Source organism: Mastigoproctus giganteus, chromosome 6 (assembly GCF_048544385.1).
Source record: "Mastigoproctus giganteus isolate SK-2022 chromosome 6, ASM4854438v1, whole genome shotgun sequence".
NCBI classification, from domain to species: domain Eukaryota; kingdom Metazoa; phylum Arthropoda; class Arachnida; order Uropygi; family Thelyphonidae; genus Mastigoproctus; species Mastigoproctus giganteus.
This window is the reverse complement of record NC_143580.1, coordinates 236,606,009-236,633,644: the sequence shown is the minus strand read 5'-3', so window position 1 is coordinate 236,633,644 and position 27,636 is coordinate 236,606,009. Positions and strand designations below refer to the sequence as shown.

The 27,636-nt window shown below is 37.8% G+C and overlaps 1 protein-coding gene across 3 annotated transcripts in view; it reads right to left on the bottom strand.

Moving 5' to 3' along the window:
• Positions 1–27,636, bottom strand: part of Pdrg1 (Pdrg1 prefoldin-like subunit) — a 99,643-nt gene that overhangs the window by 6,905 nt on the left and 65,102 nt on the right. For 2 of the 3 annotated variants that reach the window (XM_090375779.1, XM_090375776.1), the window contains exon 4: positions 15,386–15,662. In XM_090375779.1, coding sequence (XP_090231905.1) covers positions 15,496–15,662 — 167 coding nt within the window. In that variant the 3' untranslated portion in view covers positions 15,386–15,495. Of the gene's footprint in view, positions 1–15,385; positions 15,663–27,636 lie in introns of those variants that run through there. The other variant, XM_090375778.1, reaches the window with a different exon arrangement.

Sequence of the window (27,636 nt, the reverse complement as noted above, 5' to 3'; positions counted from 1 at the left end):
CTTATGCAGCATCAGCCAAAAAAAAAAAAAAAAAAAAAAAGTAACATAAATAAATAAAAATAACCACTTCCACTTCACCCCTCTGTTCGTTCGAAATACCTGTCCAGCTGAGCCTTAAACTTATTTAGGCTATCAACTTCCACGACAAGGGATGGAAGTCTGTTCCACCCACCAACCACCCGCTGGCTAAAGGCAAATTTCCGCACATCTATCCTACATCTGTCTTTCCTCAATTTGAATTTATGCCCTCTCAGGTGATTTTTCTGAGCTAGAGGAAGAATCCCATCAGCATTGAGCATGCTCAAACCATTCAAGGCTTTGTACACCTCTATCAGATCACCCCGCTGGTGCCTAGTTTCCAGACACTGTAATTTGCAAAACTTAAGCCTTTCTTCGTAAGCGAACCCCTTTGTCCCATTCACCAATCTAGTTGCCCTTCTCTGTACTCGTTCCAGCAGCTCTACATCCTTCCTGAAATGAGGCCTCCAGGCCTGTATACAGTACTCTAGGTGTGGCCTGACCATTGCCTTATACAAGGGAATAATCACCTCCTTATCCCTGCTAGAAAAATTCCTATATATCATTGACAATACCATGAGCTACTCTTGCAGCTCGTCTGCACTGCTCAGAGAACTTCATATCTGCCTGCACCACCACCCCCAGGTCCCATTCATTCTCTACCACTGTCAGTGTAGTACCACAGAGTTGATACGTTGCTCTGGGGTTGCTGTTTCCCATATGTAGTACTTTACATTTGTCAATGTTAAACTTCATTTGCCACCTCGAAGCCCATCTGCTCAACCTTTCCAAATCCTGTTGCAGCAGCATAGTGTCAGTAGTGTCCTTGACAACCCTGCCAACCTTCGTATCGTCTGCAAACTTGGACATTAAGCCTGATATACCATCATCAATATCATTTATAAATACAGAAAACAATAAAGGCCCCAATACTGAACCCTGAGGGACTCCACTAATAACATTAGTCCACGATGAGCAGTGTCCATTGATTACCACTCTCTGTCTTCTCCCCCTCAACCACCCCTTTATCCATAGCAGCAACTTGCCTCCAATGCCACACTGCTCCAATTTGTGCAGCAGTCTTCCATGTGCAACAGTATCAAAAGCCTTTCTAAGATCCAAGTATATAATATCAAAGTTATTCCCTGCATCCAGTTCTTTTGTGACTGCATCATAGTATCCAATCAAATTGGTCAGGCAAGACTTCCCCTTAACAAAACCATGCTGTGTCCTAGCTATAACTGAAGTCTTGTCTAGATGATCCTGCAGTGCTTCTTTCACCAGTGCCTCCATTAATTTTCCGGGAACAGAAGTTAAACTCACAGGTCTATAATTACTTGTGTCAGCCTTTGATCCCCCTTTGTGAATTGGGGTCACATTTGCACATCTCCAGTCAATGGGTACCTCCCCTGAGTCCAAGGAAGCTCTCATAATTATGGCTAAGGGTTTGCTTACCTCCTTTAATATAACTGGATAGATCCCATCCACCCCAGGTGCCTTTCTTGTGTTTATCTTCAACAATTTCTCCTCCACTTTGCTCTCAGTTATTACAAGATTCTCTAGCTTACTGCTAGAGTTGAATACACCTCTGGCATTCCCCTCGCTGAATAACTCCTCATGTGTGAATGTCGATGCAAAATATTCATTTAGTTTTTTAGCTACCCGAGCAGGGTCATCAACAGTTGACCCATCGATCTCAAGTGAACCAATCTGATTCATCCCCTTCCTTCTAGAGTTTACATAAGTAAAGAACTCTTTGCTGTTTTTCTTCGCATCCCTTGCCAAGGATCTCTCGTAATCTGCCTTCGCCTGCCTAACCTCCTTTGTAACTTGGTTACAGATCAACTTGTATCTATCATAGGCGTCCGTGTCACGTGTTAATTTGTATGTATCCCATGCATTTTTCTTCTCTGCCATATGCCTTATTAGTTCATCTGACAACCATTTAGGCCTAAACCTTGAACAATATTTCTTAGTTGGTATGTAAAGCCTAGTAGCTTCCACAATAAGTTCTTGGAATGCTTCCCATTTTGAATTTGCTGTTGGCAATATCATCAGTTGAACCCACTGTATAGAATTTAAATACTGTCTCAGTCCATTGTAGTCGCCTTTACGAAAGCAATACCCCTTCCCTTTACCCCTAATGGTAGTTACCTCTTTGAGTAACTCCCACTTCAGCACACTGTGATCACTGCCACCAAGTGGTTCATTTATCTGCAGATTCTTAATGCATGAAGAATCACTACTGATAATCAAATCAAGAGTATTACTCCCTCTAGTTGCCTCCCGAACATGCTGATGTAGAAAACAATCATCCAATAAATCCACAAAAGCCTTGCTACTGTGTGAGTGACCAGCCCCCAAATTCCAGTCAATATCTGGGAAATTAAAATCCCCCATTATAAGACTCTCTGATTTACTGGCCCACTCTATTTCTCCGAACAGTTTCTTATTATACTCATCAGAGTCATTAGGCCTATAGCACACTCCTACTCTCAATTTTGATCTCCCAATGCTTATGTCACACCAAACTGACTCGACACTGCACTGTCCAGCGATGTCGACTGGCTTCACTTCCTTGGATTTTATGTGTTTTTTAACTAATAGCATAACCCCTCCTCCCTTCCTATCCTGTCTATCCTTTCTGTAGACATTGTACTCCCCAAATTCCAGTTCTGCATTTCTTATATCTGTGTGACACCACGTCTCTGAAATCCCCACAATATCTGCCTTTGATGTTTTGAGCAATACCTCAAATTCATCAAATTTATTTACTAAACTCCTAGCATTGGTGTACACACAAGTATACATGCACCTGTTCTTTTTCTTAGCTACCCTAACACAACCCATGTGTTTACTTGTACCCCAATGATTCCCAGCAGTCTCTGAAATATCCTGCATCTTATTTTCCAGGCTGCGGCTCATTCCAATAGAAGCAGTGCAAGAATCACTTTCACCTCTGCCAGTGGCTACTGTTAATCTATTAGTCCTTGTATCCCCCCAATCTAGCAGTTTTCCGACCCACCTAACATTGCCTCGATAGCCTCAGCAAACATTCTTGCACCCTTTCTATTTAAGTGTATCCCATCCCTGTAGAAGCAGTCTCTCCTGTTAACAAGTACAGACCAGGCTGAAAAAAATTCTACCCCTTGAGCCCTGCACAATCTTTCCAGGGCCGAATTGATTGACAGGGCTCTCATCATATACTCCCTCCTATCGTGTCTGGGCAGAATTGCAGACACTTTCAATTTCAACCCTAATTCACGGCTTTTTTTCATCAGTGACCTGTACTTGTCTCTTACTTACTCCTATCTGTACTTACTCCTAATTAAATTCCAAATAGCTTAGGCCACATGGAGAAAGCTTCTATTTAACAACCTCTACAGTTTCTCTAGCCAATAAACTGATTGACAAGGCTGATATATTTGCTCCTATGTCCAGGGAAAATTACAATTACTTTCACCTTAATTTCCAATGCATGATCATTTTGACATAACATCATGACATTTTCTTAACTAGTTTTATATCAATTATATAAGACTAAAAATTATATCATAACTACTCTTTAAGTCATTTTGTCTAGTGTCATTAGTGCCAAATTAGATAATAATAAATTTCCATTTACACTCTGTGTAGACTGCAAGAGTAGTTTACAATTTCACAGTAACTGTTGTACTGCAACCAATATAGAACCACAGCAGTTAACAATAGGCTGTGCATATCAATGTCCACTAACCCAGGTCTGCAGCCAGCCCTTCTATCTCTTTGTATCCATATGAGATGTTAAATGACTGATGGTACCTTGTAACCTTGCTCCAGATCACTTCTGATTACATTTCATCTAGTGTGCCACTGACTTTTCCAACAAGGGATTTCCTCATCATCACAACCTTCTGTGTTGATCATTACTCAGAGCATATTCAACCAACAGAATTTTCCATAATTGATACACCAAATCCTTCTGCTTCCACCAACTTATTCTTCCAAAATAAATTCATCGGTAGTCATCTCTTCTAATAAAATATGAAAATTTCTTCCATTTTAATATAAATTTCTCACTGTCTTTACTTTTAATACATCAGAAATGTAATAAAATGATTATCACAACACTGCTACATTAATCTAAACAGAGCTCAGCTTTCATTCCACAGACTACCAACTTATCACAAGTTTGGTCTGACCCATTGTAACTTTTCTGATTACTTTGCTCTTTGTCACTGAGTTATTTCAGATAGAAAAACTTATAAAACTACTGTAACTTCACCATATGTATATTATGTAAATATCACAACACCTAAAAAAGAATTACAATGTTTATTAACTAGTTATCCCAGATATTTATTTTCCTTGCGGGATAACCACACTAATTTATGAATATTGCTAAAAAAGTATGTGGGGGAACTATAATTTAGCTTGATATATGATAAACAGAGAACAGTAAAGAAGGTGTCCCCACCACTGTTGAGTTTCTTGTAATTTTTGCTTTTGCAGTCACAGCCATTTCTGCATTGCATTTTGTGATATATATATAGAGATAATAGTGTGAACTTCTATCTGGTGACACAACTTATATATCATTACTATATATCATACTATATATATCATTACCATTATCATTATATATATATCATACTATATATATCATTACTATATATATCATTACTATAACTTACATGGACATAGGTATAATATCATATAATTTGATTTGATTTTTTACATATTCCTTAGTAATATACTCAATTTATTGTATTGTGTATTAAAGAAATTGCCCTGTATTATTTATAAGTTAATATGGTTCACAATTTTAAAAAATATTCTCATTAGGAACAGGGATGGCTGAAGGGTATACGGTACCCTAGGCCAACACTGACTGATGGCATTCCCCACCCTCTGATGCAAAGGTTTTAATTTTTTAGAATGATTAATTTTATCAATTTGTGCCAAGGTTTGGGGGGGAGTTGGTACCCCTAGGCCAGTGCCTACTCTGCCTTACCCTAAAGCCGGCCCTAATTAGGAAGTCCTAGACAAGATTTCAAACAAAAAAGTTTCCATTAGCAATTGTAATTCTATCTGTTATCTAAATTAACCAATGAAAAAAAGATGCAAAATGTTCAAGAAAGGACTATTGAAGCCTGCTTTTTCCATTTATTTCAGCACAATTTGGGTGAATAACACAGTCTATTTAAATCTTGTCTCAAGATGATAAATCAAAATAAAACATCTTGTCGGCACACCCTCCCATGTACTATAAATTTAGTTTGGATTAGATTGCAAAACATATGATTCTAAAATGTTGGTCTTATAATCTTAGTGATGGCCATCTTTCAAAATGACAATAAGAATTTAGAAGACAGATCAAAAACCATAAAAATTAACTCAAATTATCCTTAACACAGCAGTTCAAAAAATGTGGCTGCTGACTCTAGTTACTACATGCACTTCTCTGAATCTCCTCCAGTCACTGCTAGCACTGGATGAATTCTCTTGACCTTGTTTAATGATTCCTTGATTTCCATTGCATCTATCACTGTCAGTTTTTAACTTGAATTGTTAGCTGAAGAAAGAAAGTAAAACCTTCAAAACTTCTATAAATATATTGTTTCAACATGGTGTAAAGTTATTCATTAATAACTTTTTAACATTCCTATAATTTAATTTGATTTCTTGACTTAAAGAAAAGTCATCCTGATAGTTGCCTTGAAAGCTTAAGTCTTGCAACCATTTTTAATTACTTTTATTTCATCTTATTCGTTTTATCATTTTTATTACTTTATCAGTTTTTAACTTATTTTTGCATTTATTGTATTTTAATAAAGCTGTGTCCAATCCAGAAAGGAATTTTTACTGATATGATTCCCAACACTCAAGGCTATTTTTTTTTCTAATATCAAAGTTTAACAGTCTATAACACAACTCCATCTACTACCATTTCATGCTCAATTTTAGTAACTCATAGCAACTATGAATAATTTGCTATTCAATTTTTTTTTTATCTTCTTGTTCATACAGCTTGATACCCTATAAAAATAAAATAATTTTTATTATATTCATAAAACAAATTTTTTTCCCTTTTATCCTAAGCTAAATAGGCACTTTTAATTACTGCAGAGCTACATTTTTAGAAAGTCATGACAGGAAAATAATGCTGTCATGATTTTGCAAAAAAAATAAAAATAATAAAAATTTATGGGTTTTTTTCTATTTTTTTTATTTCTTAACTCACGTGTTCACTTCGGGCAACAGCAGCACTGCTTTAATTTATTATATGATGAATAGAGATTTTTAATGGAAATCCAGTTTTCAAATAAAAGAAGATTATTTTGATAAAATTCATTTAAGGCATATTTTGAGGAAGGTAGATTCCTCAACAATATTACTTTTAAGTGAAATACAAGCATGAATGCATTATGGCCAAAGTAGCCTATGCGCCATCAAACCTCCATATCAACAACAAGCATGAAAATGGAGATAATTTCTTGCACATATTTACAGCATAAATTAATGCTCACAGAAGTATACTTAATCATACTACAGACTTTATAAAATTAATACTCTACAGCTACAATCATTTATATATATGCCATGGGGGATGTCTTTGTGTGTGCGCGATGCAAGGAGTGTAAGGAAATCAGGCGACAACTCAGCATTGTTATGGGCCTATATGAGAGCTTGAAGGACAGGGTGGATGCCCTCGAAGGATTAAAAGTGAGGGGCCCATCAAGCTCTCAGCTGCCCACACCAATGCCAGAGCTGTTGTTATTGTTGTTATTTGGTTTTTAGGAGCATTAGCAACTAAGGCCATATTGCTCCGGGATATGCGGCGGTCATTCCCTGACCTTTCCGCATCCTCCGTATTTGGCGGTGATGGGCTCGAACCCCGGTCTAATCAAGAAGCGTGTGCTACGCACTGCTGCTCCTTCCCACCTGGCTACGGAGGCACCCCAACGCCAGAGCTTGCACTTGGTCATCACGCAACACAGCGGCAGCCCCCAAGGCAGAATGCGCTGGTCCCAAAGAAATTAGTAGTTGTTGGTGACTCTACTGTCAGGGAAACGGGAAACATGCTTTGTAAAAAGGATAGGTGGAACAGGACCAGGGGTATGTCTGCCAGGGGCAAAGGTTGATGACGTTGTAGAGCGGATATCATCTTTTAAGGGCACAAAAGGTGATATAGTTGTACATGTTGGCACTAATGATATTAAGAGTAGGAGACCGGAGCCGAGTGGGTAAAGTACCTGCCCGGCAACCCAAAGGTCGCGGGTTCGATTCCCGCCTCGGGCTTGGATCAAAGTACTGCAAAAACCTTGGGAGGTGCAATATGGCCACAGAAGCCGATGCGCCAACAATTACCAAATCAAAAAAAAAAAAAAAAAAAAAAAGGAGACCGGCGGAATTACTTAACAAGTACAGGTCACTGTTGAAAATGAATTAGGGTTGAATTTGAAAGTGTCTGCAATTCTGCCCAGACATGATAGGAGGGAGTATATGATGAGAGCCCTGTCGATCAATTCGGCCCTGGAAAGATTGTGCAAGGCTCAAGGGGTAGAATTTTTTTCAGCCTGGTCTGAACTTGTTAACAGGAGAGACTGCTTCTACAGGGATGAGATACACTTAAATAGAAAGGGTGCAAGAATGTTTGCTGATACTATCGAGGCAGTGTTAGGTGGGTCGGAAAACTGCTAGATTGAGGGGATACAAGGACTAATAGACTAACAGTAGCCACTGGCAGAGGTGAAAGTGATTCTTGCATTGCTTCTATTGGAATGAGCCGCAGCCTGGAAAATAAGATGCAGGATATTTCAGAGACTGCTGGGAATCATTGGGGTACAAGTAAACACATGGGTTGTGTTAGGGTAGCTAAGAAAAAGAACAGGTGCATGTATACTTGCATGTACACCAATGCTAGGAGTATAGTAAATAAATTTGATGAATTTGAGGTATTGCTCAAAACATCAAAGGCAGATATTGTTGGGATTTCAGAGACGTGGTGTCACACAGATATAAGGAATGCAGAACTGGAATTTGGGGAGTACAATGTCTACAGAAGGGATAGACAGGATAGGAAGGGAGGAGGGGTTATGCTATCAGTTAAGAAATACATAAAATCCAAGGAAGTGAAGCCAGTCGACTTTGCTGGACAGTGCAGTGTCGAGTCAGTTTGGTGTGACATAAGCACTGGGAGATCAAAATTGAGAGTAGGAGTGTGCTATAGGCCTAATGACTCTGATGAGTATAATAAGAAATTGTACAGGGAAATAGAGTGGGCCAGTAAATCAGAGAGTCTTATAATGGGGGATTTTAATTTCCCAGATATTGACTGGAATTTGGGGGCTGGTCACTCACACACTAGCAAGGCTTTTGTGGATTTTTTGGATGATCGTATTCTACATCAGCATGTTCGGGAGGCAACTAGAGGGAGTAATACTCTTGATTTGATTATCAGTAGTGATTCTTCATGCATTAAGAATCTGCAGATAAATGAACCACTAGGTGGCAGTGATCACAGTGTGCTGAAGTGGGATTTACTCAAAGAGGTAACTACCATTAGGGGTAAAGGGAAGGGTTATTGCTTTCGTAAAGGCAACTACGATGGACTGAAACGGTATTTAAATTCTATACAGTGGGACCAACTGATGATGTTACCAACAGCAAATTCAAAATGGGAAGCATTCAAAGAACTTATCTTGGAAGCCACTAGGCTTTACATACCAACTAAGAAATATTGTTCAAGGTTTAGGCCTAAGTGGATGTCAGATGAACTAATGAGACATATGGCAGAGAAGAAAAATGCATGGGATACATATAAATTAATACGTGACACAGAAGCCTATGATAGATACAAGTTGATCTGTAACCAAGTTACAAAGGAGGTTAGGCAGGCGAAGGCAGATTACGAGAAATCTTTGGCAAGGGATGCAAAGAAAAACAGAAAAGAGTTCTTTACTTATGTCAACTCTAAAAGGAAGGGGATGAATCAGATTGGTCCACTTGATATCGATGGGTCAGCTGTTGATGATCCTGCTCAGGTAGCTAACAAACTAAATGAATATTTTGCATTGACATTCACACATGAGGAGTTATTCAGCGAGGGGAATGCCAGAGGTGTATTCAACTCTGGCAGTAAGCTAGAGAAACTTGTAATAACTGAGAGTAAAGTGGAGGAGAAATTGTTGAAGATAAATACAAGAAAGGCACCTGGGGTGGATGGGATCTGTGCAGTTATATTAAAGGAGGCAGCAAAGGAAGTAAGCAAACCCTTAGCCATAATTATGAGAGCTTTCTTGGACTCAGGGGAAGTACCCATGGACTGGAGATGTGCAAATGTGACCCCAATTCACAAAGGAGGATCAAAAGGCGACACAAGTAATTATAGACCTGTAGTTTAACTTCTGTTGCAGGTAAGTTAATGGAGGCACTGGTTAAAGAAGCACTGCAGGATCATCTAGACAAGACTTCAGTTATAGCTCAGACACAGCATGGTTTTGTTAAGGGGAAGTCTTGCCTGACCAATTTGATTGGATACTATGATGCAGTCACAAAAGAACTGGATACAGGGAATAACTTTGATATTATATACTTGGATCTTAGAAAGACTTTTGATACTGTTGCACATGGAAGACTGCTGCACAAATTGGAGCAGTTTGGCATTGGAGGCAAATTGCTGCTATGGATAAAGGGGTGGTTGAGGGGAAGAAGACAGAGAGTGGTAATCAATGGACACTGCTCATCGTGGACTAATGTTATTAGTGGAGTCCCTCAGAGTTCAGTATTGGGTCCATTATTGTTTTTTGTATTTATAAATGATATTGATGTATCATTCATTTATGATATTGGTATATCAAGCTTAATGTCCAAGTCTGCAGACGATACGAAGGTTGGTAGGGTTGTCAAGGACACTACTGACACTATGCGACTGCAACAGGATCTGGAAAGGTTGAGCAGATGGGCTGAGAGGTGGCAAATGAAGTTTAACATTGACAAATGTAAAGTACTACATATGGGAAAGAGCAACCCCAGAGCAACGTATCAACTCTGTGGTACTACACTGACAGTGGTAGAGAATGAAAGGGACCTGGGGGTGGTTGTGCAGGCAGATATGAAGTTTTCTGAGCAGTGCAGATGGGCTGCAAGAGTAGCTCATGGTGTATTGTCAATGATATATAGGAATTTTTCTAGCAGGGATAAGGAGGTGATTATTCCCTTGTATAAGGCAATGGTCAGGCCACACCCAGAGTACTGTATACAGGTCTGGAGGCCTCATTTCAAGAAGATTATAGGGATGCTGGAACGAGTACAGAGAAGGGCAACAAGATTGGTGAATGGAACAAAGGGGTGCTCTTACGAAGAAAGGCTTAAGTTTTGCAAATTACAGTGTCTGGAGACTAGGCACCAGCGAGGTGATCTGATTGAGGTGTATAAAGCCTTGAATGGTTTGAGCATGCTCAATGCTGATGGGATTCTTCCTCTTGCTCAGAAAAATCACCTGAGAGGGCATAAATTCAAATTGAGGAAAGACAGATGTAGGATAGACGTGAGGAAATTTGCCTTTAGCCAGTGGGTGGTTGGTTGGTGGAACAGACTTCCATCCCTTGTCGTTGAAGTTGATAGCCTAAATAAGTTTAAGGCTCAGCTGGACAGGTATTTCGAACGAACAGAGGGGTGAAGTGGAAGTGGTTATTTTTTATTTATTTATTTATTTATTTATTTTATTTTATTTTTTTTTTTTGGCTGATGCTGCATAACTTGCTTTCTTGCATCAAATGCCTCTACTAATGCTAATGCTAATATAAACATGAGACAAATTAGAAATAGCAGCTAAGAGACAGAGATCAAATGATGTCTGGTCTGCCTTTTTTTTTTTTTTTTTTTTTTTATTAGGCAGGCAATAATTTATTAGAAGAAGAAATCTTTATTTATTGTGTACAAAATGCATATGCCGTACACAATACCCTTCACGGCTAGAAGCCAGGGATTATTTACCTTTGCTCCTCTGTGGTTCACAAAAGTTCTAAAGTAAAATTTTTGCGACTACGAAAGTTTTTACATTTTACTAAGTCTTAGTAAACTGTGTTAATATGACTTTATTTTGATTTATAAACCATGGTTTATTGTTATGTTTCTGATCTCTATACACAAAATATATGAAACGTATAATGTGTGTGTGCATACACACACATAAAAAATAAATATATATGTGTGTATATATATAACTGTAAATGTGTATACACACACCACATATATATACCGCAAAGTGAACACTTAGCTCTCCTTCAATCACCATTGACAACATCTTCCAGTCCATACAGACCGTAAGTTCTCTTGTTTTTGCCCCATCTCTTAGATATTTTTGAGTTTAAATTTTATACTTTTCTTTCCACAGGTTATTTATTTATTTATCATTTTTATTTTTTATTTTATAGTTTATTTATTATTTTATTCTTCCTTCTGGTCTCTGTCAGGTGTCGGCTGTGATGTATATGTATACCGTTTACGTATATACATCATAACAGAAACATGGACTATTGTTGTGGCTCCTACGATTTTCGCTGCCAACCCTTTTCAAGAAGTAGTTAAAGTCCTAGGACCCACAGCTTTTGGTTCTTACAGTTATTATGCTCTTATTAATTGCATTTTATATTTATTTCAGGTAAACTGATTTTTTACTTACAGGTTCTCCCTATTTTTTTCCATGGTTACTATATTTATAGTTCAACTCCCCTACCATATGCAGAAATATACTGATTTTTACCTTTTTTGTCTATATATATATAATATATATATAAATTAATACATAAGGCCAGTTCCTCACATTTGCATGGGTTACGTGTTAGCACTTCCCATGAAAACGTGAAACTCTGCGGAAATCTGTACTCTTGCCCAAATAGCCACAGGCATATGTTTAGGCATATGTTTTCTACATATGCCTAAACACTTACGCAACCATTTACAATTAACAGAAAAATGTTTAAATGGATTTAAAAGATTTTAGCTGCATTTTACAGTAATGAGTAACATTTTAGACCCATGTTCTGAAAATACTAAATCTAAAATTTTACGCAGTTAAGAAGAATAAGGCATGCACCAAGGTATTCACGACAGGATTCAGCACTCCTCAGTAGTAGGGGGTTGCAGAGGCTGGAGAAGAAGCAGGGTTGGCCGAAGTTGAGACTTCTGGTTCGGGGGTACGAGGAGTTTTAGGCATCGATGTGGAAATTTTCCTTTTCAGGAACATTGTGATGGGAAGCTGCTGCTCCCTTTGTTTGAACTTGTTGAACATTGCTGTGAATGGTGTTAAAATATTGTTAAGGCTTTCCTTGAACTTCATTGCATGAATCACGTTGTTGTCATATTTGTAGAAGCTCGCTAGGCGTTTGGCGCCACGCATTGCCTGTGCTAGGTTTTCCAAGGTTTTCTTCCTCAACCTCTTCCTCTGTTGGAACAAACAAGCTCCAAGTTCATCATCAATTAGTGTTGTTGCTTGTCCATCAATTAAATCATTGATGTCGTCCTCCTCTAAGTCTTCAAAACTTTGTCCTGTTTTTGTTTGTTGTTTGTTGTTTGGTTTTTAGGAGCATTAGCAACTAAGGCCATATTGCTCCGGGAAATGTGGTGGTCATTCTCTGACCTTTCCGCATCTTCCGTATTTGGTGGTGACGGACTCGAACTCCGGTCTAATCAAGAAGCGTGTGCTATGCACTGCTGCTCCTTCCCACCTGGCTACGGAGGCGCCAACTTTGTCCTCTAAGAACTCTTGTGTTCTGCGCGTGGAAAATTAGGCCAGGCTTTGTCATATGGCCTGCTGCATTCCTTCAAACTAGCAGCGTAACCCAATCTCATGCCGCCCTGAATCCTGGGGGCTTCTTCTCTTCGATGGCTATACAGGTGCACTGAGGCATCTTCTTCCAGAATAATGCCGTCTCATTGGCATTGAAAACCTGTTCAGGTTTGTATCCCTTCTCGTCGATGAGCTTCTTGATTTGCAGAGTAGGCTTAGCAGCCTCGTGATCAGCTGAAACAGACTCGCCCATAATCTTTACATTATGGAGTGAATAACGCCTCTTGAATTTCTGGAGCCAGCCTTTGCTGGCAATGAAAGTGATTTCAATGGTGCTTCTGATATAGAGGGTTTGCTGCTTAAATCTGTTGTAATATACGAGGGCTGTTAGCAGAAATTGTATCAATGTTCACAGGCAACTTTTTCTTGTGCTGTCTTCGATCCAAATGAACAGTAGAGTCTTCATCATTTTTAATATCACTTTATCATGCAACTAGGCGGCATATTTAGCAGTAAGAATCCCACCAGTTTGCACTGCTTCTCTGATCGCAGTTTCTTGTTTCCTTATGTATCGAATGGTACTTTCGTTGATACCAAACATGTGGCCTATGGTTGTGTATGTGAGCCCTTCTTGACATTTATCTAGAATAAATGTCGAGAATAGACCAAAAGGGTCAAAAAAGTGATCGTCCAAAGTCGATCACTTTTTTGACCCTTTTAGTCTTTTGCCCGCCACTAGATGTGCTTTGTTTAGTTTCATGCTTATGTGAATACCCATGGGTATTCACATAAGCATGAACACAGATACACACAATGGTAGCCCAACACAGACACACACACAACACACAAAGGTCACAAGCCGTTCTACTCGGATGGCACTAAATTCGAGACTGAAGACATGCGTGCCCCACCTCAACTCAGGGTGAATGCAGCAAGCAAGCAGCCAAATTTTTAATATGATAAATTTCACGATTGACAACATGAAAACACAAATCAGTGAATACAGATCACGCAAATATGGAGATCCGACTGTATATATAGAAATAAGCCAATAATATAATACAAAATGATATTGTCGTATACTGCACAATCCTGGCATCATTATCAAGTGTCAGCAACCAGAATTGCATGACAAGATGACAGTACAGAGTTCTTTGTTTCTAACTTAAAGTATGCCATGGTCAAGGAGAATAATATTATTACATAGTATGTATTAAAAAAAAAGGGGGGGGGGATATACAGAAGGTTGGCAACTAGGTAGAAGTTGTATACCAAAATTGTGTGCCAAAAATTGAAAATTGAGATAATCCAACAGACACATCATCAACATATCTAAAAAAAAAAAAAAAAAAAGTGACCTCTTTAAGTAAGGAACATTCATACCAATAAAGGTAAAGATAGGCTATAATACAGGATGCAGGACTTCCTATAGTTTAAATAGTTTAACCAAATTATTCTAGTAGGAGGTATTACATTTAAATATATGTTTATATTCCTAATAAATATTTTGAAGAACTTTATAAAGATTATCTAAATTAATACTAGTGAACAAGTTCTAGAAGCCAAATGTTTGAATTTCTGTAATAAGACAGGTATTTAACTTAACAGGTAAATTAATGAAAATAATGCTGCTGTTTGGAATAATGTTCCAAATTATTGTAATTATTAATGTTCCAAATTAATGAAAATAATGTTCATCACCTCCTGTAAAAATAGCTATGCCAAAGCCTTACCAGGCTTGGGCATAGCTATTTTTACAGGAGGTGATGAACCTAAAACTAACAGGTGGAATTTTGGTATGAAGTAAACATAAGGGAATTTATAATTATTGATGTTTAATTTTAGAATTTTATTTAAAGCCAATATTTTTTTATAATGATATTGTGTACAGATACAATAGGTTTATTAGTAACGCTAGATTGAACTTCTTTCTTTAAAATAGAGGCATAGAAAGCTTTGAAGATAAAAGCATAATTGTTAGATGCTTTATTGATATGTGGCATAACAAATGCTTATGAAGTTCTAGTAATTGCTTTTTTGATATTGGCAAAGTTGTAGAATTTGAAGGATTTATTGAGAAGAGATTTAGACCATAATTTGGAATACCTATTGACCAGATCATGGAAAACAATATTAATCCATATTTGATATGATTCTATAGGGTTATTGTATTTGTAAGCTGAGTGTATACAGTAATCTAAAAGGTCTTGATAGAGCTGTGTTTTGAAGGATGCATAGTTTAAGGATAAGTCTGAGTTTAAAACCATGAGATAGAATATCTCTAAGATCAGAATGGGTAACAATATCCGAATCTCCAGTAATGATGATAATGACCAAAATTGTTGTCTACGTAAGGTAAATAACTGCTATGTTTGCAGATAGTTATCTAAGTCATCATAACGTATGTGTATGTGTGTGTGTGTGTACACATACAAGCTTTCTGAAATACACATAAGCAGTTACATGTTTTTTTCAAACTGATCTTAATGAAATTTATTTACAACTTTATCTTCACATATGATTTATGAACAAATAGAAATTCAAAAGTATATTACAGCAATTAACACTCCTGGCCAATAAATTTCTGAAAAAGAGACTTTTCTGTAAAAGTTTTTCATAGTTCTGAATTTGAAAATTATAGTTCATTACCCACAAAAATATATATTAAAATACTTCAATCTTCTCCTATCATGCAAAAACAACTAAATGGGCCTAAGCATACTCTCAAATGCTGCAAACTCTTCTCTTGTCAGAGATTCCATATCAAAGCCACGTGGTTCTGACTTTCCTTCCATTTCATACAACTTGGACACTTTTGGCTTCAAGTTCTTGCGTAATTTCTTGATTTCATCATCAAGTTTTTGCTGATCTGAGTATAAAATACCCATAAATATTCAAAATTTAGTTACAATAAACAACTATAAACACTAAACATTAATATATAAAACATTCAATAAACATAAAAAAATGTTTATATAGTGAAGTATTTCCTTATTATTAATATATAATTGCACTACTGACAAATTAGTTACTGAATTGGTATATGAGGGATTGAATAGGTCCCATATACACTACACCTTACTCACTAATAAAACTGACATAAAATTTTCCCAGGGCATTTTCTAGTCAGTTCAGAATTACCTGTCTCAGGTCACAGTCATGTTTATTTCTGGAATTCATCTGACTTCCCTTCATAAAAAAAAAAAAAACACAAATACACATACTAATTAGTAACTACATATTAATATTAGTAGTGGCAAATGATGCAAGAAACCAAGCTTAAAGTATCAGCAAAAAAAAAACCTTCCCTTTTCACCCATCCATTTGCTCCAAAAGTTTGTCCAGTTCTTTGAATTTAGTTAAGTTATCAACTTTCACAATGACGGATGGAAGTTTGTTCCAGCAGTCAACCACCCGCTGGCTAAAGGCAAATTTCCACATATATATTCTACGACTGTCTTTCCTCAATTTTAGTTTATGCCCCCTTGGGTGTGTAATCTGAGCAAGAGGAAGAATCCCATCAGCATTGAGCCTGCTCAAACCATTCAAAGCCTTATATACCTCAATCAAATCACCTCACAGGTGCCTAGTCTCCAGATGCTGCAATTTTCAGAACTTAAGCCTTTCTTGGTAAGAGTACTCCCTTTTTTCCCCCCACCAATCTTGTTGCCTTTCGTGGTACTCATTCTAGCAATTCTACATCCTTCCTAAAAATGAGGCCTTCAGACCTGTATGCAGTGGCCTGATCATTGCCTTATACAAAGGGATAATCATCTCGTTATACCTACTACCTACTAGCAAAATTCCTGTATATCATTGATAAGAACCCATGAGCTGCTCTGGCAGCCTGTCTGCACTGCTCAGAAAACATCATATCTGAGGGTTCATTCAATTCATTCAGAATACCCACTTACAAAACAACAGATGGAAGTTTTTTCCAAAAATATACCACCTACTAGCTGAAAGCAAACTTCTGCATGTCTATCCTTAACCATCCTTCCTCAATTTTAACATATGACCACTGATATGCGTAGTCTGAGTAAGAGGAAGAATGCCATCAGCATTCAGTTGTCTCGATGCATTCAAAGCATTAAACACCTCAATATATCGCCTCGCAGGTATCTAGTCTCCAGCTGCTCCAATTTGCAGAACTGAAGCCTTTCTTGATAGGGCCACCCTTTTGTTCCCTTCACCAATATTGTTGGCTTTCTCTGCACTCGTTCCAGCAGATCTACATAATTCCTAAAATGAGACCTCCAGACCTGTATGCAGTACTCAAGATGTGGCCTAACACCATTGGCTTGTACAATGAGATAAAACCTCTGCTAGTAAAGTTCCTGTATATATCATTGACAAATCCCATGAGCTGTCTGCACTGCTCAGAGAACTTCATATCTAACTGCAAAATTATTCCCAGATTGTTTTCATTTTCCACTAACCTAAGTGTAGTATGCACAGCTGATACATTAACTTGGAATTACTGCTACCCATACAAAGTACCTTGCATTTGTCGATGTTAAACTTCAACTGCCATTTCTCAGCTCTACTTTTGCTGCCTAATTTTTTTTATATCAGCCCCAATAATCTGCCTAATTTTTTATATCAGCCCCAATAATCTGCCTAATTTTTTATATTAGCCCTAATAATCTGCCTAATTTTTCTAGAATCTTGTTGAAGTAGCTCCTTGATTAATGTAATTAACTGCCCTGCCAACCATCATATCATATGAAAACTTATACATTTAGCCTCATATACTTTCATCAATATCATTAATAAATATAGAAAACATCAATGGCCTTGTACGGATTAGTGTTATTAGTGGGGACTCCATTAATAACATTAGTCCAAAAAAACACTATCCATTAATAACCAATCTGTCTTCTCCCACTCAACCATACCTTTATTCGTAGCAGTAACTTGCCCTTAATGCCACAATGCTCTAAGTTATACAGTAGCCTTTTTGTTCAACAGTATTAAAAGCTTCATTGAAATACAAGTTTATGATATTATTTGTTTTTTGGTTTTTTTAGGAATTAGCAACTAAGGCCATACTGCTCCGGGGATATGCGGTGGTCATTCCCTGACCTTTCCGCATCCTCCGTATTTAGTGGGCACGGGCTCGAACCCCAGTCTAATCAAGAAGCATGTGCTATGCACTGCTGCTCCTGCCCACCTGGCTACAGAGGCACCAAGTTTATGATATCAAAATTATTTTTTGTATCCAGTTCTTTCGTTACTACATCATAACCAATCAGATTGATCAGAGAAGGTTGCTCCTTAACAAATCCATGATCTGACCAGGACCATACGTATATTTCTTGGAGACCAAGGTGCCAAGCCTTTGCAGGGCTCCCTTTAAAGATACCCGAGTCCAAAAAAAAAAAAAAACTTTGCATATATAAATATAATCAGAAAAAAACAATTTTTACTGATGTTTAAACACAAACATAATACTGCAAAATATAAAGAACAGTACTGAACTGAACTCTGTTGCGCATTGTTCACACCTCTGGCCTTTAGACAATAGAGCCGCTGCTGTAGAATGCACAAATTAAGAACTAATAGGATTAAAAAGTAAAAGGACATTCAACAATTTAGTGATGCCTGTAACGCATTTACAACTGACTCTCACATACTGTACCAAAAAGTTGCGCTGGTCAACTGCTTTCTTGTGTTCACAGCCAGTGGAAAAGATTAAGGCATATTCCTGATGTGGATAATATGCCATGGTCAACCTGTGTTCTACTGTCATGCCCTATTAGAGAATTAGGAGAGAGTGATTTTCCTTTATTCTGGAAATTAATCTGTTCTTTCGCAGAAATGAGTCATCCACACTTTCAGTAAATTTCACCTGTCTCTGTTTACATGGTAGGTAAAAGTGGGCCTTAGTTTAGATCAGGGCATTAAAAAAAGAAATTGCTTTAAAAAATTTGATATTACATGCAAGGCCCCCTCCCCTCTATGTCTAACCCAAGGCTAATGCCCCATATGCCTGTTCATAAGTACGGCACTGCTATGACTGCAATAGAAGTTAATCTAACAGGTCTGTAATTATAGTGTACCTTTTAATCACCCTTTCGCAAAATCGGACAAATGCTAATAATTTATTGTAATTTTTCCTTGTAGAGGATTTGCGATTTCATGGATTTAAAATAAACTCTGTGGATTTTTTGAAAAGGGTAGTTTTGGAAATTTTAAAGGAATATTAAACTTAAGAATATTATATATTTTATTTAAGGAAGAATACTCTTACCTGGGGTTTTCTTCAGGGACGGCTGAATCCGGGACAGGTGTAATTAATACTTAATTACACCTGTCTTACAAAATCATTATGCTTAATGATTTTGTAATAACTGAGAGCAAAGTGGAGGAGAAATTGTTGAAGTTAAACATAAGAAAGGCACCTGGGGCGGATGGGATCTATCCAGTTATATTAAAGGAGGTGGCAAAGCAACTAAGCAAACCCTTAGCCATAATTATGAGAGCATCCTTGGATTCAGGGGAGGTTCCCATGGACTGGAGATGTGCAAATGTATCCCCAATTCACAAAGGAGGTTCGAAGGGTGACACGAATAATTACAGACCAGTTAGTTTAACTTCTGTTCCGGGTAAAATAATGGAGTCACTGGTTAAAGATGCATTGCAGGATCATCTAGACAAGACTGCAGCAATAATTCAGACACAGCATGGGTTTGTTAAGGGAAAGTCTTGTCTGACAAATTTGATTGGTTATTATGATGTGGTCACAAAGGAACTGGATGCAAAAAATAATTTTGATATCATATACTTGGATTTCAGGAAAGCTTTTGACACTGTTGCACATGGAAGACTACTGTACAAATTGGAGCAGAATGGTATTAAGGGTAAGTTGCTACAATGGATAAAAGGATGGTTAAGTGGGAGAAGACAGAGGGTGGTAATCAATGGGTGCTGCTCTTCGTGGACTAATGTTATTAGTGGAGTCCCACAGGGTTCGGTGTTGGGTCCACTGTTGTTTTGTATATTTATCAATGATATTGATGAAGGTATATCAGGCTTAATGTTGAAGTTTGCAGATGACACGAAGGTTGGCAGGGTTGTTAATGACAGTAATGGCAGTGTGCTACTGCAACAGGATCTAGATAATTTGGGCAGATGGGCTAAGAAGTGGCAACTGAAGTTTAACCTTGACAAATGCAAAGTACTGCATATGGGTAGAAGTAACCCCAGAGAAACGTACCAACTGTGTGGTACTACACTTAAGGTGGTAGAAAATGAAAAAGACCTGGGAGTAATTGTGCAGTCAGATATGAAGTTTTCTGAGCAATGTAGACAGGCTGCTAGGGCAGGTCATGGGGTTTTGTCAATGATATATAGGAATTTTGCTAGCAGGGAAAAGGAGGTGATTGTCCCTCTGTATAAGGCAATGGTCAGGCCACGCCTTGAGTACTGCGTACAGGTCTGGAGGCCTCATTTTAGGAAGGATGTAGATTTGCTTGAGCGTGTACAGAGAAGAGCAACACGATTGGTGAGGGGAATGAAGGGATCCTCTTACCAAGAGAGGCTTAAGTTCTGCAAATTGCAGTGGCTGGAGACTAGGCACCTGCGCGGTGATCTGATTGAGGTCTATAAGGCTTTGAATGGGTTGAGCACGCTGAATTCTGATGGGATCCTCCCACTTGTTCAGAATACGAACCTACGGGGACATAAGTTCAAATTAAGAAAGGATAGATGTAGAATAGATGTGCGGAAATTTGCCTTTAGCCAGCGGGTGGTTAATTGCTGGAACAAACTTCCATCTGTCGTTGTGGAAGTTGATAGGTTAAATAAATTTAAGGAGGAACTGGACAGGCAATTGGAGGGTATGGTGTGATTTTTTTTTTTTTTTTTTTTTGGCTGATGCTACATAAGCTCCTACACTTGCTTTCTTGCATCAAGTGCCACTACTACTACTACTACTACTACTACTAATTCAGGTGTTGAAATTGCAATTATATGGAAGGAGGACGAAAGAAAAGGCCAGTTTTTGTCCTAAATCCTTGCATGGGGAGTAACTGTTGGCATAAAGGGGGATGATGTCCTGAAGCCTGATGGGGGCTTTTCATTAATACCATCTTCAAAGGAGAGTGAATATGTGTTGAGGCCATCTTTTATAGCCCAGGCACATTCCACTGCCGTATTTCAAAAGCGTGGTTGGTGGGGGGGAAGAATTTCCCACCTCATCATATTACACTTATAGTTTGGGAATTTGGAAATTGTAGATTTTTTTTTTTTTTTTTAGCAGGACTCGACTACTCAAGTTGTCTGTCCAACTGTCTAATAAAGTTTCAAGACTTTAGGACCTCCACATATTTTTTACTTTGTCTTTTAATCACCCTTTGTGAATTGAGGATATATTTACAATCTCCAATCTATAGAAATTTCCCCTGAATCCAGGGATGCTCTAATAATCATGGTTAAAGGCTTGCTTACCTCTTTTGCTGCCTCCTTTAATATAACTGGATATATTCCATTCACCCCAAGCACATTTTTATTTTTGGCTTTAACAATTTCTCTTCTACATTCCTCTCCATTATCACAAAATCATTCCCTGTTAGAGTTTGATGAACTTCTGGAATCCCCTTTCCCAGTGCTTTTTTTGGGATGGTATGCAACGCTACAGCATACTGGCATCTTTATTAACAGTGACGTGTGACATTTGGATGCTTTGAAATTTGTAATATTCATTTAATTTTATTTACATGTTTACCTACTACTGAAATGAGCTTAAAGTTATTTAACTAAATTTGCATTGTCTATTGTTAAGATATTTTCTATATAGAACTTTATAACCATTTTTAGAATTTTAAATTATTCAGTGGGACCTCTGTTTAACAAACTCCTTTATAACGAAGTTTTTTGAATTCCGCTTGGAAATTGCATTTAAAATATGTAGTTTCCATTTTGCAAAGAAAATTTTAATATAATGAAACAGTGCGTACTTGGTACGCACTGTTTGCACTTCTGGCCTTCAGGCAATTTAGGCAATTAGTGTCATTTCTGCTTCTTGTGCCTCTGCTACTACTTTCCTGTGACATTTCCGGTTATGGGTTCCTATGCGATTCACATTCCTTTAGATGTTACCTATCAATCACAGAATTAAAACAATCACAGAAGCATTCAAGGCTTCTGTGATTGTTTTAAAGGTACAACATAATTCAATTGTATTTGCTCTCTGTGCAATATCTACCCACTTAATAGAAGCTATGTAGCACCTTAAACCCATTCCTTTGCCTTTAACTACTGCTTATTTTATGTTTATTGTACGAACTTTCCATAACTGCCGCTAAAGGTGCTTTCCCCGATTGTTACTGAGCAGACTGTGTGTGCATGCCAGTACTTTAAAGGCCATACACCCATTGTCGAGCTAGTATTGCGTGAAGACAGTTTTTTATCCATGTTTTGAAACATGGATTGACGTTTGTTTTGAAGCAGGTATCATGTCGGATGTACAGATTGCACAGCAATCTGTACATCAATCAGATTTGTACAGATTGCACAGCAATCTGTACAAAGAATGAAGCATATGATATTGAGTGTCTTGGTTGGATGGCCATATTTAAATAGCACAAGCGATTCATTGAAGGCCGTGAGTGTGTTGCAAATGACCCAAGACCTGGTCAGCCTTCCTCCTCAACTCCTGAGCAAATCATAAAAGCCCAGGAAATGTTGGACGAAGACAGGCGAATTACACTTCATGAATTAGCTGTTAGAATGTCCGTTTCATATGGCAGTGCTCATAATATCGTGAAAGATCACCTGAAAATGTCGTGAATCTTGCCCACTGGATTCCACACAATTTGACTTCAGAACAAAACAGCAAAAAGTAGACCTGTGCAAAGAAATGATTAATTGTTTTGAAACACAGAGTCAAAACTACTTAAATTGAAGAGTGACGTGATGAAACTTGGATTTTTCCCCATGATCCAGAGACAAAACAAGTCGAGCGAGTGGAAGCATTCTGATTTACCAAGACCTAAGAAATTTCAAGCTTCTTGTTCGGCTGTCAAACAAATGGTTCTTGTGTTTTTTGACATAAAAGGCATTCTTGTTACACATTGTGTCTCGTGGAACAACTATGAATAAGGAAACATACTCTAAGGTTCTCAGAGACAAACTTCGCCGCACCATTCATGAGAAATGTCAAAAACATTCCAGTGTGAAGTGGATTCTCCATCGAGACACTGCCAGGCCCCATATGGCTAATATTGTGCAGCCATATCACTGCCATAGGTGCAGAGGTTTTGTCACATCCCCCTTATTCACTGGACTTAGCCCCTTGTGATTTCTTCCTGATTCATGTCTGAAGAAAGCCCTGAAAGGCAAGCATTTTGCATCTGACAACGATGCTTGCAGAGCCACAATGGAAGCACTTAGCAGTCTTTTGAAACATGGCTTGCAAGAAGCATTTAATGTGTGGGTATGATAGTGGCGAAAGTGCATAAAGTTCAAGGGAGAAGGAGAAATTCATAGAAGATTCCGATGATGACAATTAAGATAAGCTCTTGCACCAGTTCGCAAATTAAATAATCACCCTTTTTATATGCATCCTGAAACTAAAAGACAATTTTCATACAAAAAATCCTTATCCAAGTTATTTCTGCACCATAAAGTTTAAAAGCTTATACAATGGCAATCATTTATCTGCCCTTGCTTTTTTTTTTTTCTTGTCAAGATATTTTGAGCACCAGAAAAATGAAATATCATATTTACACCACTAGCTTTTTTTCATAAAAATAAAAAAGCTTTCAAATGTTTATGATATGACTGCTCACAAATATTTCCAGTTAATTTATTTTAGCGATCAATGGTACAGTGTGAAAATAAAACATGGTCATAAATGATATTTTACTTTCTAAAAAAAAAATTTCACAGTATTGTTCCATTCGTTTTAACTTTATATATACAGTCGATTCCGGTTAATTGGGACACATCGGGACAGATCACTTTGGCCCAATTAAGCGGCTGCCCCAATTAAGCGAAATTTTAATGAGCTGAAAAGCACATTCTAACGGAGGCAAAAAAGGTATGAATAAAATAAAGGGAATGTGGTATTTAAAGAAAGCACACTGTATTTAAGTTATATTGGTACAAACATTTATTTAAAAATAACTAAAGCTAAAAACAAACAAAATGTACGTATGTACATGTGTAAAATGAAGATACAGTACAGAATAATGTCCGTGTCAGGCAAAGGTTACACATTACTTAAGGGTTCTTACTTTGAAAAAATTATGAAGTGTACCCTGACGTGTCCTCTTTATGGACTGCAATTGAACAAAGTCGGCGCAGGTATCTAATGCTGATAAAGGACTGCCTTCATTGCCTTCCTGCATGAAATAACATCTCAATTTAGCGATACATTTCCTGGCATCCTGGTTAGTCACTCGCTTAGGTATATCATCGTCATCATTTTCTTGGTCTTTTGGTGTCTCTGAGTGTTTTGCCGCAATTTGTTCAATAATCGTTTCCTCATAATCTTCATTTTCATCGTGGCATTGAAGGTTATCGTCAATTGTTAAAAATTCTTCACAATTTTGGACCTGTTGCAGTTCCAAAGCCATTTCATCTTCTGTACAGCTTATCGCGTCTGAATCACAATTAGTCGCGAAACCACATTTAGCAAAACAATTCCGAATTGTTTTACTGGTTATTACTCGCCAACTATCGGCGATAAATTGTACAGCTTTTAACATTGAAACTTTTGCACTAACCTCTATTGATTTCGAAGATGATGTCAGCAGATTTTCCTCAATTGCTTCAAGGATGTGATTAACCAGCTTTCCGCGATAATAGGTCTTCAAATTTTTTATAATTCCCGCGTCCATAGGCTGTATCAGGGATGTGGTGTTAGGGGGTAAAAATTCCAGTTCAATATTTTTTAAACCAGCTACATTACAGTGTGCTGTGCAGTTGTCCAATATAAACAGAATTTTTCTTGACTTCCGTTGCAGTTCCGCGTCCCAGTTCATTAGCCATTGCGTAAAAATATATGTGGTCATCCACGCCTTCTTATTGGCATAATACGAAACTGGCAAACTGCCTATTGTAAGCCCCTTGAAACAACGAAGTTTGGCACTTTTACCAATAACCAAAAGTTTGAGTTTATCATTTCCTGACATGTTTGAGCAGCACAACACTGTTACACGATCCATTGCTTTCTTTGAACCAGACAGTGTCATGTGCTGATAGCGGAGGGAACCATCCGGCGTTGCACGATAATATAGACCTGTTTCATCGGCACTGTAAATGTCATCCCCACTAAATTTTTTAAGCAACTCTGGCAGTTTTTCACATTTCCATTGCTCAGCACTCGTAGCATCAGCACTGTCCTTCTTGCCATGTGCTTTTTTGTAACTAATGTCATGTCTACACTTCCATCGAGACAACCAACCATCCGTCGCTTTGAAATTTACGTGACCTAGCTTTTTTGCCAACTCTTCTGACTTGTGTTTTAGCATAGGGCTGCTTACACGCACTCCTCGTTTAGATACAGTGGAAAACCATTGATTTAAAGCATCTTCGACGTCTGGATCTTTGCTTTCCCTCTTTCGCTTATGAGATGTTTTCTTTAAATCCACGCGTAATGTCCACTCCTCTCTAAGTTTTTCTTGTTGCTGTAGCAGTCGTGAAATTGTAGATTTTGGCACCTGTATTATCTCCGCTAGCTGACGATGACTGATGTTAGGAGGTTGACTTTTTATCTTGTCAAGAATAGCGATTTTTTCTGAAAGTGACAAATCTTTACGTGGCATCTTGACAGGGGTCTTAAATGTACTGAAAAAAGGGGAGGGGGAAACCAAAATCAGTGCACTGTTTGGTACAGTTTTTAATCTATTCTAACCCACAACATGTATACATATGTACCGACTGTGATCGTAAACAACTGCAAGCAAAATTTCTTCAGAATCCGATTACCACAACACAGAACAAACGTAAAACAACCACTGTACAGCACGACTTCGCAATAACTGATTCCGCTGCTGCCCACATGATCTCTTTGTTACAAACCACCTAAATTAGTTTATTGTTCGATAAAAAAATTTTCTGTTTATACTCCGGCACGACAACCAAGTCAGTAGAGTTTACAATAAATCGCCAATTATCGTATTTAGTAGTCACGGGCTTGAACCCAGGTCCACTCAAAGAACGCATGCGATGCACTCTCGCTCCTGACCACTGGGCTACGTCAGGCCTAATAAACTATATTTAGATGTTTGTGCGTGCCATCTAAATATAGTTTATTGTTCAATCAAGACCTTCATTGCTCCAATTAAACGGCGAGTTGGCCCAAATAAGCGGAACAAATTCAGGCTAAATATTTGTTTTGTTTCTGTTCTTCATAATTTGCCCCAAATAAGTGGCTGCCCCGATTAACCGGTGGCCCAATTAACCGGAATGCACTGTATATCACTCCATCTTAAAAGCTCTTCCTCCTTCATGCCCATTATATAAAACAAGTGAATGAGAAAGTAAGTCTCTCTGGATGAATGTGTACTGTTGGCCAAACTGATGCCTGAGAACTGTAAATCAAATTCTGTGTAAAAATTGGTGTAAGACTGTTCCATGAGCATAAAAAACCTACTGATTATTCCAAATACAACTCTGGTGGAGCAGAATGTTTGCAATAAAAGGGAAATGCATAAGTTCACTGAAAGGTTTGCTTCAGGCTTACATTTTTTGTCAACAAAGCAAAAACAAAACAAAAAAAACACGACTTCCTTCTTCTCGCTACTCTCCTGAGTAGTAACTGCACTTCAAACCTGCTTTTTAAATTTGGCTTAATGGTAAAATTCTACACAGAAACCAAAAACATTGTCATTTGCATACAAACACTTAGTAAGCTGATAGGATATTTAACTAAAATTTTGATATACTAATGATAGTTAACTAAAAATTACTAGGTGTAAGAGATTTGTATCTTCACATGAACCTCTTTACAAATGGACTTAATTTCCATGTTTTATCGTAAACTTGTCACCTTTAATTTGACCTTAATAATGAAAATATTAATTCTGAAGATATCAAAATACAAATATAAGAGAAAAACCAAAGTTCTAATTTGAAATTTTTTATTTGTATGAAATTTTTAAATGAAATTGATACAGTTTTTAATTTAAAATTAATGTTAACATTTGTTTGTTTGTTTGAGGATTTATTAGGTGCACTGGCATTTGGTAACATTTAAACAAATGTAAAATAGGGGCATAGAGGGGGAACAGGTATCCTGTGTGTTATCAGACACTCAGCCTAAAACACTGATGGATCCAATATCTCTCTATTACAGAAGATTTAGGAGAAGTCCGGTTGACCTGCCTCCCTAAACTCCACTCATGCACACCTTCTCGATGGTAAGCCCTGTTACGTCACTTAGGTGGCAACGAACGTGTAGAGTGGTTCTCTTCAAGACGCCTGGTCAGCGTGAAGAGGAAAAGACCAAACCCTCCAGCATATGACAGCACGACAAAACAAATGGCCCTCAGTCCCCAGCAGCTTTCACTCTCCCTCTTACGGCAGCGAGAGGATCACAGTGGAAGCAGAGGGTGCTAAGAATCTCTGGTTACGACCGGGCTGCCATGCACGGAAACTGAACTTGGCCTGTTATAATGTAAGATCATTCATCGGTGAAGACAGGATATTAGAGCTGGAAAAGGAATTAGAAAATGTGAATTGGAATATCATTGGTTTGGCTGAAACAAGAAGAAGAAATGAATCACTTATACGTTTATCAAGTGGAAATCTGCTGTACACCAATGGAAACAGTGAAAGGAGTGAAGGTGGAGTTGGGTTTCTGGTCCATAAAGATTTTAAAAACAACATTTTGG